Here is a 17980-nt window from a genome sequence, read left to right as displayed (position 1 = left end):
TTGAAGAATATCAACGGACAAATTAACAAGGATGTGAGAGGTAAAAATGGGTGTGTAGATAGCGTTACCCTAAATGGAAAGGATCAGTTTCTTAAATCTGCAAATCTCAGTGTTGCACGCATGGAAATTTAAACTCATTGCACAATACACATGTCAAAATGTAATTTTTCTGACACAAGTGATCGCGAAGCCGAATCATTAGTAGGTCAACTCTCACAAAAGCATGGAACCTTATGTATTTTAGTCATATTCAATTACACGTTGGTCACACCAGGTGCAAGAGTGTCAGGAAGCCTTACTAAAGTTTCCTTTTGAAAGAGGTGGAGGCACATCCATGGTCCTGACTCCTGAGGAGTCTTTTTTCGGCTAGCTCTCAAGAAAGGAGAAAAGTTTGTGTAGAAGCACCCAGACCGCGTATTTGTAAAACAGCTGTCACCAAAGTATGAGACCCCATGTATCTTGATTTAAGTCGACTCCATTTCCGCGTTCATCCACCTAATGTGAAAATACCCTGATTAAACAGCTTTCTCAAAGTTTTGCTATAGAGAAGAAGGAAAAGCCATTATGATAGGAGTCGGATTCTCTCTCCCCTCACGTGTTCTCCTTTCATTTTGGCCGTCTAAAAACATTTATAATATGCTAGAAACGAAAGTAGGACACACAGAAAGGGGGGGGGGGGGGGGGGGGCGGTGAGAGAGAGAGAGGGAGTTATTTTCCAAATTATAGTGGCTGGTGGATGTATTTATAAGGGTGATGAATGCTTGTGGCCTTGGGTTTAGAGATTTCCAAGGAAAGATTGGAGTTTACTCTTTTGCCAACAGAACCTGGGTTGAACTGTGGAAGCTCAGAGTCTCAGAGTCAGCACTGACAAATATTTTAGCCAAAATCTTGGGTCCATTTGGGTCCCCTCCTCAATTATGTCTTCAAACAACACAAAACATCAAAAATAATCTGATTCAACCAAAAAATAAATAAACCAGATTTGGGCTGACTCATTTGGAACTATTTATGATGAAGACCAGGATATCAACCAAGATTGTCAGAGATTGTCAGAGAAAGACTTAGGAGTTAGGACCCTTCATTTAGAACACAATAATCTGATTCAACCACATTCAGACATAATATTAAATTAAAATAAAATAATTAAAAATAAATATTCCAATACTAATTAGACATTGCATTACACACACACACTAAAAAGAAAATAAAGTAGTGACCCTGCAAGTACACTTTTGGCCTTTGATTCAGAAAACCAGTACTGGAAAAACTCAGCCATCTGCAAAAAACCAAAAACATATGGAACTTATTAGACAAAGATCTCAACTGGGTCTGAATAATTATGGACACTGTATTGGCTAATTAACCGAGGTGACCGTAGTCACATTAGCTAAAGCAGAAGCACCCGAGTTTGAATCTTTTTCCGTAGTTTGAATTAATTTAAGGGCTTAGAGTAAATATTTGCTTATATCATAAACAAACTCACAAGTAAATGCATTTGTAAGTCAGCTTACTATTGTGATGTCTTGAGGTGAAGACGGGGAAGTCATGACCAGACGTAGGAATGGAGATTGAGAGCCTGGTGGTGGAAACCGATCCGCTGTTCGATGATTTATCATCCAAATCGAGCCACGAATCTTTATCTTTAGGGGGCCATTCGTCGAAGAATCGATGAATGGTCTTCTGGGATCCTTCATTTCGGTCCATAGCGTAGTAATGCTGCTGCTGCTGATGATGATGATCTTGCTTTTGATGTTTGATGCTCTGAAGCTGCTGATCCTGCTGATCACTCTGAAAAGCAGAGCAGCTTCTCTGTTTCGAAGACGAAGAAGTACTAATTGTGAGCGGTGTGAACTGCCAGGAATCGTCCAAGGATGAAGAGCCAGAGAAGCGTCTCACTGTGCCTGAAGGCTCTGAGAAGAATGCATGTTCATCCACCTCCTCCTTCATCCCGTAAGCATACCTGTTTCTTCTCCAACCAATAACAACAAAAACACAACTACAATCAACAAATTTTTTCTTGACAATACGATATTTTAAACTACTTAATTTGCATAGAGGGCAAACAAGCTCAATAGTCTAAAGAACGAACACTGCTCTGGCCAACCGGCATAAATCACAGACAGGCACATTGCTCTCGCCAACCGGCATAAACTCACAAAGGGCACACCGCCTGGCCAACCGGCTTAAACCAAATTCGTCTACATTGCTATGGTCAACCGGCCTAAACCCACGAGCAATAAATAAGGACAGGCACACTGACATGACCGACTTAAACTTAGGACGTGCACACTACTCTAGCCAACCGGCATAAGGGCTGGGTAAGCATCGAGGACAAACACACCGCCCTTAACTGCCCTAAAATGCTTAAAACAGATGCAGGAAAATAAGTAGCATAATTTTGTGTTTGGGACAAACCTGTATTCTGAGCTGGGTTGGGGATAAGAACCAGAGTCCAAAAACAAGGAAGTAGTGTTTCTCTCTTGATGTGGGAATCCAATTCCAGGAGGCCTTGGAGAAGGTGAGTGATGATGATAGAGGAAAGGGTAAGGGTGGGAATCAGAGGAGGAGAGAGAAGAGAGCGATGAAGAAAGGGAATGAAAAGCTGCAGGACTTGGAGAAGCCGAACAAGTGTTGATTTTGGTGGTAATTGTTGAAGTGTTTGATGACTTTGATGTTTTGAGAACTTCCACAGGCTTTCTTGAACGGTTTTTCCCTCTGTGCATGTGCCTCTCGCAGTATTTCGAATCCAGAAACGCCTCTTTTGAGCACCTCCATTTTTTCCCATCTGTTCTTCTGCACCTTCCTGGCTCTGGGTCTATTTTTCTTCCTAATCCCATCTGGAAACAGTTCCATCCAACTGCAAGAAAAAGCCCACAACTCAAAACTTCAAAGTTCCATTCATTTCACAAAACCAACAAATATTATGCACTCAAAACTTCAAAGTTGCATTTCTTTTACAAAACCCAGAAATAATATGCACTCAAAAGTATGAAGTTCCCTTCATTTTACATTGAGAGAGGGAGAGAGGCTTACTGTGAGGAGGGCGGTGAGAGAAGATCTTGGGAGGGAGAGGGGAGTCCAAGCTATAGGAGCTTCTTTTGAGGGAGAAGAGGAGATCAGGAGGGATGGAGATTCCAGAAACCATGTACTTGTAGATAAGAGCTTGGTGCTCAAGCTCCTGCCACTGAGATGGAGTGAAAGGAAACCTGCCGCTTCTTCCAGTGCTACTCATACTATTTTTTAATTATTTCCCAAATCAGAAGGAAGGAAGAAAGAGCAGAAAACCAGAAACTTGGTTTTCAAAGAAACCAAAGACAAAGAGAGAGAGAAAGAAAAGATGAAACCTGAGACTGGTTTATTTCAGATTTCAGAGTGCAGAAACAAAGAAGAGAGAAGGGTTGGGGAGAGAGAGAGAGAGAGAGGAGAGTTGCTAATAGGTATATTTATTTTCAGGGACCATTTAGCTGCAGAATCTTCTGTACATGGATAAAACTAATGGTTCTGATTACAGTACTGCCGCTGCTGCCTCTCCTGCTTGCCATTGCCATTTCCCCACCTCCCCTCTCTCTCCTCTCTCTCTCTCTCTCTGACTCTGCAAATATTATGACTGCACCTCTGTTGCTTCTGACTCTGCATCTAAGCTGCTGCAGCTGTGGCAGCTCTTGTCTCTGACACCTCTACGGAAATGCATAAACTAAAGCCAAGTGAATATGTAAACAAATAAATAGTAAACAGTTATTAAAAAAAGAGTAACAAAAAAAATCATTATTATTAGTAGAAAAATGATGTTTTCTTCACGATCAATTTTTCTTTCTTTTGCATTCCTGTTTATTTATTATTTTTATTTATTCACTTTAAAAGCTAAAATTAATAAACGAAGAAAACAAGTTATTAATTACTTGCATCTTTTAGAAAAAGTAATAATTTTTATTACAAACAATATTATGTGTCACTATTTATACAATAAAAAAATAGTATGTCCGAATTCGGAATGAAATAAATTGAAAAGAAAGATACTAATTACTAAAATAATCCACCCGAGAAATGAACATTCTTCATTCATGCATATTGTAGCTTCACATACCAAAAAGTAATTCGTTAAAAAAAGTGAAAAATCTCAGCAGACATGTTAAACTATGATTAATAAAACACAAGAAGTTTTACTTCGGATGCGAGTAGCAAAGTATTTTCTTTAATATGATTATTCTCTAGAGAGAGAGAGAGAGAGAGAGAGAGTTGGTGTGTGCATGTCTGGGTGGTCTGATCAGAGATTGTACGGCGTTGTTGGGGCTTTTACTGCAGCTACTAACCCTTTTACTTTTATTTTCTTCTGTTCCTTTACCTCAGGGAGAGTCAGAGTCAGAGAGAACCACTTACAATCTGGCCTTTCTCTATTTCGGAAATTTAGAAAAACCCCAGTGATTCAGATTTCAGAGCGGCAAGACCGCTTCTGGCTTCTGATTTCCCACATCAAACACACCACCACCTCACCTCACTTTACTTATTACCCCTTCTTTCTTCTTTCTTTCTTTTTTTCTTTTTCTTTTCTTCAATTTTATTGTGATTTTTTTTTTTTTTTAGTTTTATGCTTTTGCTTTTGATTCAAATGCACAAAAAAAATTTCAAATCGTCACACGAGATGGTATATTATGTGTCTTTATAAAAATTTTGGATTATATGTGTTAAAAGGTTAATAACTTAAAAATTAAAATTTTTCACCACTTATATAAAAACATATGATGTACTATCCGTGTTCCTATCACAACTAAAAATTTCTTCAAATGCAAAGATTTTACACTCTTGCTTGCCTTGCCTTCTTCTTCATACACCTTTTTTTTTTTATGCCCAATCAGGCAAACTATAATCCTCTATATGGCCCTTCTTTTTTAGCCACTTGTAATGCGTAGAGATGACAAATCACACTGAATGGATTTTAATGATTACTCATTAACAATCTAATGAGTTGAACTGTCATCTCTAGCTTTCTGTATCGGTTCTAATATTTGTAACACCTCTCACAAGTGCACCATGCTAAAGAGAGAGCACGAATGTCATTAATTTGGCAAAATGATTTTCACTCTTTTATTCATTTGCACACTGCCTCTGTTTCTAATTTTCTTTTGTTCTCTTTTAATTTATTTAATCTAAAACGGAAAATAAATAAGATGGTCGAAAATCACTCTCCTTAATGTATGGTTAATTATCATTATTACTGATCTAAAGGAAACATTCTGTTGTTCTTTTGTGGTTTCTCACTGGATTAATTTCTTATGGACAACTTCAGTCATTTATTTATTTTTTGGCTGAAATGCCAAGTTTTCAATAAATGGGGTTTTCAGGCATATCAGGGCAGACCCATGATACAAATAGCAGGACATTGTATACAGACTAAATATGAACATCTGTTTTATTTATTTTTATTGTAGGAAGAAAATAAGAAACGAAACTCATTTTTTCTAAAAAATAAATAAATGTATGACCTTACCCAAACCCAAAGGATGGCCTACCACTAACATGCAATATCAATTTTTTATTTTTTTGTTAAACGATAGATTTATTAGATTAGATGTTAGATTAAGAAACCGACAGAATTCGAACTCACGTCTAGTTGTAAGGGCAACACTCCTCATCACAACTGTAGTAGAGCCACTTGCTATTTATTTTTATTTTATGAGCTCTGAATTGGTCTCTTCATACAAGTTACTGTCCAACCCAATGAAACTGTGGAGCATGGAATCCGGATCCTCGCCAGATTCTTTTTGTGAGGATCTCATGGATCCGTCAATCCTGTTCGTTCATCGTAGATCGTGCGGTCAGAAATTATTTAAATATTTTTATTTAAAATTAAACACAAATAATTCTTTGACAAAAACTAACTGCACCATATACGATAAATAGATACGATTCATAAATTTCTAGAATCCTCACCAAAATGATCCGGAGAGAATCCTGTTGCTGGAGCATGCAAGTTGAAAGATGATTACTCTTTAACAGTAGACGACTGTGTTCTCTGATTACATCACCAGAGACCCATGGCTATAAACAAATTGGTGAAGTACTTCCTTTTTTATTCTTACGGTTATTAGTTACAGTTTTACTTGGGGTTTTTAAATCATATATTGAGTTCTGAAATAAGAAGAAATAATTTTCAAACTCTCGTTTTCACTGTCTACACTTATTATTATGTTGTTTGATTCTTCTCAAATTTATTCGACCTAATAGCTAAAAAGAGGAGTGCAGAAGAAAGAAAAAAGTGCGGGAATCATCTCTTGAAACAAGTCTTCCTTCAAAAATAGAAGTCATCAAGTGTTATGACATGTGCTATAGAAGAACGGATTCACGTACACTTGAGATTTTCCTATGACGATATCTAAGTCAATAGCACATTTTTAAAAATATAACTTTTTCACATAATAGTGCGATAACATTTTGAGATGTGGCAATCATGTGACGATATCCAAGTCAATAGCACATTTATTAAAAATATAACTTTTTCACATAATAGTACGATAACATTTTGGAGACATTGCCACCCTGGTGTCCCATCCCGAGTATAAGTCCTCAAGCTTGGTATAAAAGTTAAAGTGAAAAAAAACAAACCATGTATTAAGTTCCCATGAAACTACTCGTGTTGTACGTTTGGAAGTAGCACTATGTACTGAATGTAGTACGCACTGTCTGGCACTGTTCCTATCTCCCCTGGCAGGCCCAACACACATGCATTTTCTACTGTGTGGGCAGACTACAATTACAGATTTGGATTCCATCCGGATCCAAATTATAGAAATCTTAGGAATTCTCATATTTTAATCATTTATCGTATATCGTGCGGTCAAAAATCATTTGATTTTCTTTATTTAAAATTAAACACAAATAGTAATTGACGAAAACTGACCGCACGATGTACGATGAATGGTTAGAATGTAAGAATTCCTAGGATCCCCACAAAGAGGATCCGGAGAGGATCCTCATCTCACAATTACACCTTTTTCTTCACTTCTCTTCAAGGTAAATATCATGATATTTTAACCACGACTGTTACAGCATCCAGAAGTAATATAGGCAAAAAGTATTTCTACTCGTAAGAGTGTCTGCTAAAAGCCTAGAAGTTAAATCAATCTAAAGCACAACAAAATTTTACAAAATCCTATCGCTTTTGGGAAAAGTATTTACGAGTATTTCTGCTCGTAAGTGCATCTACTAGAATCCATTTCACTAGAAGCACAAGAAAATTGTACTAAATTGCTTTTGGGTTATCCGAAAGCACCAAAAGCACTTTCAGCCATTTCAAGTGCAGGGCCAAACATGTAGTTAGCACACTAATTGATATGCACCCAGAACCAGAATTACAGCATCCAATTAAGGGTCTCAATAATCACCAACTCAAATAAATAAACCAACGGAAAATCTCACTACTGGTGGAGGTAAATAAATAAACAAAATTAGTATTTACAACTAAAGCCGGATATACTAGAATATTTTGTTTAGTTCTTTCATATGTTGAAATACAGATTCGTCATGATACATTACGCAGCAAAGCAGGCAACCTTTTCATCCGGAGAAGCGAAGCTCCGTTCAAGAAGCAACGATTGAATTCATGAATTACGGAACTTATAATTTTACATTACTGAACTTACGTTCAGGTTCACAACACAAAAATATAACTCAAGGCCTGACCTCGCATGGCAGCGGCACTATTCCTTCTGGAAGAAAGAGAGAACGAGATCCGTATGTACAGAAAACATCTGTGTGTCCACAAAAAGCTGCATGGCATTTAGGGAGGAAAAAGGATACATCAGTGTGCTTTCAGCTTTATACAATACAACTCAAAAGAGCACCCAGAGTAAGCATTGAAGAAAGATTACAAGTCACTTTCAGAAATAAAGTAAAAGGGTGGTTAAGATTTATCTTGAATAAATTGATTACAAAATACAAACACAGAACACCAAAACGAACATTATCCATTCTTGACCGAGGTCACGCCTCTTTCAGAGCTTAGATTTATGTTTTCTTTGACAATTTTACTACTCACATAGACAAAAGAAAATTATCTCAAGGAACGCACCTTCATAAATGGTCGATCGCGACTAGGAAATGAGTCGATGAAACTCTCCTTCAGAAGTAATGATACCTAATCGGAGGGAAATCAGTGTCAGATCTGTAGGACTATGAACGTGCATTCACATATGAATGTTAACTAGATCTTACAAGCTAGGAATTTCCACATTCAAACAAAATTGACCATTTGATCTGCACCATTATCATAAAAACTGAAGAGCCAAATGAATGGATATAATGATGCATTACGCTGACGTTCCATATATTTGATATTTCGACAGAACTTTGTCCATGCACGTATATATAATTATGTATTTTTCGGGAAAATTATCTTTTAAAGTACTAATCATTACAAAGAAGGTCAAGGAAAAATAATAATCCTCTAAGGCACTTGAGTCCTTAAAAGCTGTCATTGTTGGCCAACAAACTGACCTTATCATCATTGGACTGTACATTAGTAATTGTATGTGAACGGAGGTTCGAGCAAAGAGAATCCAAATAAGTTCTCAACACTCCTAGGAAACCCTTGGCAGCTACAATCTACAACCAGCAAATAAATACATGAAAATTAAAGGTAGATGAGTAAATTTTTTAAAATCAGACACAATTGAACAAAGCATAACACACCTGTTCTTCTGTGCATTCGTACACTGGCCTTTTCCTACCCAAAAAACTCTCTCCCACAAGCTTTGCATGATAAGGACTTAAGGCTGAAAATAATTCCTTATGTTGTGGTAATTGAGGTATTGTTGGCGACTTCACCTATTACATCATGAAGTGGACAAATTTAGTTTTTCTTACGAATACTTGCATTTTAATAAACATTAGTCATTAATCATACACGAGAAAAGAGAAAGTACACGACAAATGATTGAAAAAGCATGAGAAAAAGTTAAACACAAGATGCGTCAATATAAAGATTTTTCCTTTCAGTTTTATGGGCAAATTGCAGATTTGCCAACCTAAGGCCAAATTGCAGATTTGTCCATGCCCTGAACCCACAAAATTATTCTTAGAAAGAGAATTGTCTGGCACTGAAACATAATTATCTCAAAAGATGAAAGCATTCGCAACAATGTTATGCCCCTTAAGGCCCCAAAGAATGCTACTTAAGTCTCAACTAATATTCTTTTATAGTGACAAAACTATATACTAGTATTAAATCCTTGAGATCATTGCAATGAATAATGACCATATGACCGAATTTAAGGTACAACTTATATGAGCCTTTTATGCATGTTCCACGAGTAGAAAAATACAATTGCTTGAAAACAACAAACCTGGTTCTTGTTGGCGTCAACTACAATTGTATTGGATAGTTTCGACTGTACTTCATATTTGTTCTTCACACCAACCTACAGAAGAAATATATGTTTAATAACCAATCAAAGTTAGATACGATACTAAGGCTAACTAGAAAAAGGAAAAAGATGGCTTAGTTAGTGCAACGGGTTTAACAGTGATGTGTGTGTTCGGGGTTTTTGCTTGGTGGGGAAGGGGCACCACTGTTTTATATTTGTTATATTACTTGGAGAAGACAAAACAGATAGAGGTTTTCCTTCCAAAAATAATTTGAGAAAATGATGGATCCAGATAGACCAACAAATACAAATTGACAAACCATAGGCCTCTTCCCTCAAATAATATGCATAACAGATAAGAACTTGAGAACTCACTATGTAAGGGACAGGTGCGTCTAAAAAGTCCAGCATGTCATTTGGTAAAACCTGGAAAGTTTATGCACATTGTTATTCACATGAAAACAGCAATGCATTTAATATATTTATAAATAGCTTGCAGGCAGTAAGCAAACTATACCGGCATTAGAAGGCTTTGCCATTGGTAGGGGCGGATCAGAGGGATAATTGATAACACTGAGGCCGACAAGATACCCTGCACACATCAGAAAACACAGATGTAAAAAGAATACATAGATTGGATTGTTAATCTTCACCAGGCCTATAAAAGCTTGGAATAATGTCTAATACATACCAAATTGGAACAAATGATTACAATCTGCTTCTCCAACAGTGCTCCTGCAAACAATGTTAATACCTGCAAAGTATGAGGACAATCAAACCCAACGTCAGCCACGAAGCAAGCCTCTAAGAAAGTAACACAAATTGGCATTCATTCATATAAAGGCATAGTCAATATGGCATACTTATGTTGAGCCAATATGAGCCAATAACTAACATTTTCAAGTCGTAAGGAGCCACATATGCATGCAATAGCCCATACTGATAATGCAGTTGCTTCCTCCTCTACCAAGAAAGCACTTTGTGCCTGATAACAACCAACAGAAATACAATTCAAATGAACACGAATGTTATTAAGGAAAAAGATCAAGTAAATTCACCACACATGAGATAAGTTCGTAAAGCTATCATCAGTCTCTACCTCAGCGAATTCCAGACTCGTACTGCATGACCTCAGATCAATGGTTGAGCCCGCAGTACGTAAAATGTTTACTTTTGGTCTATGGTATTCCAAGGGATGCAGGTGGTCCAAGGGATGAAACTTAACAGTGGTACCTCTAGCAGGGCAACGTAATTGGTAGTATTCACTTATTATCTGCAATGATCCATGATTGTTTGCCTGAAAATTTGGGAAAATTTTGTCAAGAGACATTAGGTGATTCTCATTAAAAAGAGCTTCAATTCATATCTAGATTCAAGAATAAAAAGTCCTTTTTGCACCTTGGCCCATTCAAGAATATCAATGAGGTCAGAATCATCTTGGCCAGAGAAAGATGCCTCGTCCGTCACTGTAAAATCAACATCACTCCTAAAATTTCTGTCCTCACAAGGAGAGCCTTGAAAACTGCATAAAACACTTCCAAGTAATAAGTACAGAAGCTTAGACCTTAAAGTAGCCCATATCCTTCATAATTACCAACCACCACCACCCAAAACTTCAAGGGAAGAAGTACAATTGCTACCTGCAGGAAGAATCAGAGCTTTCATACTGATAGAAGCGCAGGAGAGGTAGGACAGCATTCGGTAATCTCCTTTCTACAGCTTGTTTGTTTGTAGAGAAGTCATCAACGTAGACCTCAGCATTCACACCGCCAGGTTCTCTTTTGCAACTAACCATCTCAGTTTCAGGTTCAACCAGAACAACAACATTTCCACTAACCCTTCTCTTTAACAAGTTAAAATTCCCATCAACCATTTGATGATCTAGGTGACTCCCATTTTCTGCAAATCTCCCTGATTGAGAAAACTCTGTTGTTCCATTCCGTATGTCCTCCTCAGTTCTACTACTTAGTGATACACCATCTGAAGTTTCTTCTGTAGTATCTTCAAAATTTTCACCACTGTCATAATCCTTTGGGCTTTCTAAATCTAAAAGATCTATTCCTTGTGTTAATCGTTCCAACCTTTCCTCTGTGAAGATGCTACAGGAAAATAGCAAACATATTCAAGTTGAGTAACATAGTCAAATGATAAAGATGATTGTCTAATCATAGGACCTATCAAAAACCAAAAGGGGGGCATATGTATTCCCGTGCACAACTATGAGCCAGTGCTAGATCTTACTTTCAAGAGTCCTTTAGCTGACAGTTAAAAATCTTATATGTGTTCTTTAGAAGTCACATCGGTTCCACCTTATAATGAGAAAGCTACCATAATTTTTTCCTGAACGAACTAAGAATTGACTCTTTCGTTTGTTTTGAGATTAGTTATAGCACGACCTTCGATCTAATGCATAAATAGATAGCAGGAAACACACATTTATTTTCTGCATGAATAAGTATGAGCATCCAAAACAACAATAACACACCTGTTCAATACACCAAAATGTAACTCAAATGCTGGAACCCTTGAGAGAATGCAATAACATCTATGAGTGGTTAATATATGACGGCTCAAAGATGGGCGAGAAGGATGTTTCTCTGCAATCATGGAAAGCAATCCAGAGGGTTTTTGCACTACTTCTTCTACTAACATGCAGCATCCATACAAAGTTGAATCATCAGCAACCTACAAACCAAATATTGTACAAAATGGGTCATCAGGGAAATGAAAGAAATAATTCACATTAAAGCAAAATTGAATTCTTTAGGTTCAAGCAAAAGGAATAATTTCTTGTCACGTAAAGAAATTAAACTAATATAAATAACATAAAAGAAAAGGGATTATCTTCTCAAATAATGTCTCGTAACTATAACTGACAATCCATAATATCCTCTTAAACATATAAAAATCTTATCAAATTTAAGGAAAAAATTCAACCCGAGTAAATATGCTTTGCATTTTTCTTAGCAATCTTCTTCTCTGTGGGCACTTATACAACTCTAAGTAACCAGTTGTATGAATTATGGCCAAAACAACGTTGTTTGAATTATAATTTTCCGGCAACACCACTAATGCTTCTATCCTACAGCACCACCACTACATATTTATATGTCAAAAGGCAAATGCTGCAAAGTAGAGAAATTTTATATTGAATTGAGGAAAATCAATAACAAAAGAGTCGTGGATACATAACAAGTTATTAATTACCTGTAATCTGAATACAAAGGACAGATCGCTCCTTTTAAAATGCTCCTGAAAATAAGCATCATCATGGTCATACAAGTGTCTGAAAAGTTACATATATTTCAAATTAAGTAATAAAACAGATTCTGTGTAATAATTTTTGTTAGGACACGACGAAAGACTTCTATGTAGCAACAATATACCATCCTGTTCCACTTTTAATAATTATAATTAGCAGAAACAGTTTAAAGTCCCATAGAAAGAAGAGTTGTTACAAACATCCTAAAACCATAGTAAACTCAATCCACAAAATTTCAAATTAATCTCATTTTCTGGTAGAAACTTGAAGACTAGCTAGTTAAAAAGCTTTTACATATGATTCTCTCTGGGAAAAGGTATGAAACCAGATGAAGATTTATTGATAAAAAGCTAACAGAAAGTAGCATAAGCATTAATTAACAGTAATACTATGAGAGCACAATGTAGCACAATACCTGTCCCAGAAGAATTTCATTTAACTCACTCATTGAAGGAGTTCTCTCAACAGCATGAACCTGAAGTCATTCACATCCAAGGGATCAATATCAGAAAATGATTATTTCCACGGTATCATTCACATCTGAGGTGTCAACAGGATGAGAAAAACATTGTCAAGAAAAAACCTAACCTCTATGCCTCCAGGAAAGCAAAATGAAAGGAGATCCTTGTATTGTAGAGGCAGCTGCTTTTCCGGAGGATAAACAAATAACACCTGGAAGTAGAAACGCATGTTAACACCTAGCACTCAAATTACTTCCAAGCATTGATCTATGCAAACATATTGGCCATTTGGCAATAAAATCCCCACCTGAGGTTCGATATTGGGTTCTACACGAGAGTGATTCTGACTATTAAATCTTCCTGGACCATCAGACTTTCTTCCAATGTATTGCCTTTGAAGTGCCTGAATATCACAATTAGGATGAAGCCCCATAACTACCATGCTCTCAAAAAGCCTCGTTGGCTGCTTTAAAGACTTATGATCCTGCACATGTAAATAACAGAGGTGTTACGGAATCTCTTGGATGAAATTTTGGCTTCTATATGCGAATGTATTTGGAAACTAACAATACAGAACTTGTTTTTAAGATGAAGTAACTTTTCTTTGAATCATTTTAATCTATAAAAAAATGGAAGTAATGTGAAATATAGTACGTAAATTATTTATCTTGATTCTTGATTAACCCATTGCTGAATTGCATACAAATAAGTTTCATGGAAACAAACGGGTCACTGTACGAAACCGCATACCAAATACTGCAATGCCCATTGCCGCTTCTGGCTAGTCAAAACTTCTGGATTGTAAGTACCTCGCTTCACTTCAGGAGGATGTTGGAAACCTTTTAGCACTTTTGTAACACGGCGTTGTAACCTCTGAAGTGGACTGCCACCACCACCATCTTCGTTCGACGAGTATACAGCAGATGGCCGCGGAGAATGAGCCGCAGTAGCAGAGGTGGCTACAGCAGCAACTGCTCTTGCAACATCTTCCGTTTGCGCAAAAAACGAGGCCCCCCAACTGGGGCTACTCGTCTCTTCATCTTTATTCATACTAAAGGGCTTCCCTCCTATCAAAAAAATCAACATTGACATCAATTCACTCAAAGCCGGAAGCTTTGAACTCACTGAACATAACGAAATAACAGGTACTTTATGATTCAATAGTTTTCGGGCTGCAACTCTCCAAAAGATCAGTTTCCTGTTGTTCCTACTTAAATCTTTAACCTTTGATGTTCACTTCAACATTTCCGGATGATTAATTTCCAAAATTAACAATAAATTAAATAAAAACAAAAAAAAAAAAAACTTATTCTTGCTGGATTAAGCTCGTAAATCGAATTAAAAGTGCATAATTATGCTAACGTTATTCCTCTGCCTTAAAAATCGATCAGTTAACTTTCTGCTACCAAGCTCTTTCAGTTACACAAGAGAAAGAGAAACAAAATTCACATTTTTTTGCTAAACTTGAATTTTCCAGCTCAATCAAATAGGAAGAAATTGAACACAAAGTCCATGAAGTTCGAGCGTAAAACACAAATAATCATCAGTGATTAGCAAAAATTGGATAATTGGAAATTATAATCACAAAAAATGGAAACCTTAGAACCTGCGCAACAAATTAATCCGAAAATTATGAACTGACCTCTGAATCTCCTTGAAATTCAACGGTGAATTTAAGCATTTCAGGAGGAGGAATCTCCGGCGGCCATGACGAAGCTTTCTTCTTCTTCTTGTTCTTCTCCTCGAACGAAATGATGGAGGAGAGGACGAGGAGGAAGGTGTTAAATTAATCGGCTTTAAGCTTAATTAATTTGATAAATTAATTGGTTTTAATTGCATTTTCGGACCAAAAATGAACAGAAAATACGAAGAGAAAATCGAAAAATAAAAGCAATTGACTGTTTATATATAGAGAGACATTTGATTTGACTGTGCGTCGAAAAATGGAGGAGAAAAAAAGGAGGGACGGTCAGTAACGGCAGTCGGCAGTTGTTTCTTTGGTTCGCGTTTGTGCGCGTACCGTCTGTAAATTCTTTCTCTTGCTTCGGATGACAAGTTTGTGTTTGGTTACGGCTGCATGGGCATCCCGCAAGTACTACTCACACTATCACGTATGGTTATTAATTTAAATACTGTAATGCAAATATCATATTAAATTTAGTAATTATTGATATACTGATGATACCTATTTCTCTCTTGGTGATGATAATTTTTTCAATAAAACAATTGCGTTGATGAGTTAGATAATTAGTTGTCAAAGAGAACGAATTGATCAAACCAGCACACTTAGTGGGTTTTTTCTTTTTGTCATTATTATATAGCATTATCTACCTCAATGATAATATTCTAAATGAAGTTGTTAAAGAGAATGAATGGATCAAACCCGCACATTTAGTGGGCTTTTGTTTTTGCCACTGTGTTGTAGCGTCATTTGCCTAAACGACAATGTTTTAAATGGAGTGTTAGACACACAGTGTTACAATAATACATAATTGTCAAATTAGTTATCAAAATTTATAACATTTCACTTATAAGTTGCAAAACATTACTACTTATAATTCATATATTTATTTTTAATACGACGATATCTACCTAAGGGGTGAAGAAAAAAATAGTAGCAAATTCGTCATATACGAGACTCAAATCTACCTCTCAGTTACAAGTAAAAAATAATACTACCAAACCATCTACTATGTGGTGCGTGAGTTAATTGTGGAGTTCAATATATGCCTCATTTGGTTTCTAAAATTAGATTGAAATGGATAATCCCTCAAGATATTGTAAAGGTAAAGTAGACTAGTAAAAAAAAAAATTAGGCCTCACGTATTAAAATTTTAATAATATAACAATCACGTATTAAAAAAAATTAGGCTTCATGATATACTTCTTGTGCGTCACATTAGAACCCAATCCCTTCCGTGTAGTTAATATCGTTTGTTCAAAACAAAAAAATTTCTTGATTATTTATATTTTCTCCTTTTTTAAATATCATCTTTTTTTTCTGTACTAGCTGCTCTCTCTGTTTGGTATACACCGGCGCGCAGTGCGCCTTTCCTCGGTCCACATTTTGGGGTTGGTGAGGTCTAAATACCTATACTGTTCACAGGGGGATATGGGGACACGTGGCGCGAGGGGTTCTTTTACTCATTTTTCTTCTTAATATTTTTGTTGTTTATTTTTATTTAAATTTTGTTTATTTAACTTACAAAAAAACCAAATTTGTTTTTCTAACTAAAAAGAGTTAGGCATTGGGCAATGGAAGTGTAGGGCACGCTTAGGGTGACAAAATTGTCCCCTTGCTACTCATGTTGCTGGGGTGGGGACCACATGCCACTTCAGCTAAAAGATTAGCTCTAAGTTGGATGACCAACATGACTTCATCATTGCTAACGGGCCGCAGTAGGACACTCCAGTTCTTCTAGCTTTCAATATCCAAATTGTACCTACCAAACCCTAGCAAAGAAATGGAGAAAACAAAAAATCAAATTATTAGGGTTTGTGCATTTGAGTATGGATTAGTGAAAATGCTTTAGCTTAAATATAGATAGAATGGGTTAGTATTGCGACAGATCTAAAGTTCGATTTCTTCATAACATACTCGAATATTTTGAAAGTTTTGGTACAATCAGTTAAGAGTAATACATCCTACATTTTTAAACATGTAAAATTGATGTACAAGGTCGTTCTGTGGGTTAAGTAGTCAGTGAATAAGAATAGGTTAGCCGAAAGATGGAAAAACTCTTAGATATAAATCACTAGAGATCAACTTTTTTGTAAGAAGAGGAGATTAGATGATAAAGCATAACTTATCCAAAAGACAAATAGAGATTGATGTTACAAGAGAATCAAACCACCATAATTATGGATCATTAAAATGCAATTGTAGCTCTTAGTACTAAGGAATGGTTGGAAGTCTGAAGGGCTATTTCCATGTTAACCAAAAGGAACAACAAACGGGACATCTCCTCTTTCTTTTTATTTTCCCTTTCACAGATGCTAAATGCAAAATCATGTACTTTTTCAATAATATATTCATATCATGTTTTTGTTGATCCCCATCTTAATCGACTTTGATTTCCAATTGAATGCGTAAAGATTTTCAATTTTATATGTACAATATATTTTTATTACACACGATATTATACACTAATTTATACTAAAAATAAGAGAAAAAATCTGAACCCGAGATATGGTAGATTGAAGATAAAAACTTTAACCATCAGGACAATCCACAACTTAAATATATAAATTTCAATTCCACATGTATAGATTTTTTTTTGTATATGTATTTACGAATATTCAATATGCATACATTTATATAGATGAAAGAGTTGGGGGTGTATTTTTATGACTTTTCATTGCCTTGTCACGCCATGCCATTGCACATGTTCCCAAGTGGCAAACGTGCTGCTGACTTTGGTGGCACGTATCAAGCCAGACGATTCTCAAGTCTCTTGCCAATGCAATTATGCACTCCTTGGAAAGTATACAGGTTAAGGATATTTTGTGAGTATTGATTAAACAAGACATTGCTTACACGCCTATCCTTCTAAAGATTTAGACCGCTATCGCATCGATTAAGTCCCCGTGTTTAATACGATAGATTTTTTAATGTGATCAGAACATTAGATAGTACATTATGTGTTTTTATACAAATAGTAAAATTGTTGTATTAAAATATTAATAACATAAAAAACAAAATTTCCTACCACTTATATAATAACATATAGTGTATCATTTATGTTACCAGTATAAAGAAAAATTTCTCGTTTAATAGAGTAAAGCATGCTTTGCTTTCAGGATTGCAAAAGAGGAATTCCCTTATTATTGGTGCTAGTGTCCTAAGATCATGTTTTGGATAGCAGTTTACAAGATATGAGTTCAATAGTTAATTTAGT

At 36.1% G+C, this 17980-nt stretch overlaps 2 protein-coding genes across 3 annotated transcripts; both read right to left on the bottom strand.

The window, feature by feature from the left end:
• Positions 1 to 1046: 1046 nt before the first annotated feature.
• Positions 1047 to 3680, bottom strand: LOC137728715 (growth-regulating factor 1-like). Of its 2 annotated transcripts, none has more exons than XM_088685416.1 (4): positions 3034 to 3680; positions 2416 to 2857; positions 1512 to 1960; positions 1047 to 1276 (listed from the first exon to the last, which is right to left on the bottom strand). In XM_088685416.1, exons 1-4 carry the CDS (start codon positions 3230 to 3232, stop codon positions 1269 to 1271), a joined length of 1098 nt encoding a protein of 365 aa, XP_088541542.1. In that variant the 5' UTR covers positions 3233 to 3680; the 3' UTR covers positions 1047 to 1268. The 2 variants fall into 2 exon arrangements, with proteins under 2 accessions (XP_088541542.1, XP_068323567.2); XM_068467466.2 differs by having other exon boundaries at positions 1512 to 1966; positions 3034 to 3679.
• A 3788-nt stretch (positions 3681 to 7468) lies between these two features.
• Positions 7469 to 15147, bottom strand: LOC137738664 (uncharacterized). Its single transcript, XM_068478141.2, has 19 exons — positions 14725 to 15147; positions 13833 to 14149; positions 13390 to 13566; positions 13210 to 13293; positions 13037 to 13096; positions 12567 to 12611; positions 11845 to 12044; positions 11000 to 11458; positions 10758 to 10881; positions 10459 to 10656; positions 10255 to 10344; positions 10051 to 10113; positions 9877 to 9951; positions 9735 to 9785; positions 9339 to 9413; positions 8686 to 8820; positions 8491 to 8598; positions 8066 to 8131; positions 7469 to 7763 (listed from the first exon to the last, which is right to left on the bottom strand). Exons 2-19 carry the CDS (start codon positions 14130 to 14132, stop codon positions 7695 to 7697), a joined length of 2379 nt encoding a protein of 792 aa, XP_068334242.2. The 5' UTR covers positions 14133 to 14149; positions 14725 to 15147; the 3' UTR covers positions 7469 to 7694.
• Positions 15148 to 17980: the final 2833 nt, after the last annotated feature.

The sequence above is a fragment of the Pyrus communis genome, chromosome 15, assembly GCF_041283825.1.
Source record: "Pyrus communis isolate YQ-2024b chromosome 15, ASM4128382v1, whole genome shotgun sequence".
NCBI lineage: Eukaryota > Viridiplantae > Streptophyta > Magnoliopsida > Rosales > Rosaceae > Pyrus > Pyrus communis.
Note: the sequence above shows the minus strand (reverse complement) of the source record. Positions and strands in the feature narration are given on the sequence as shown.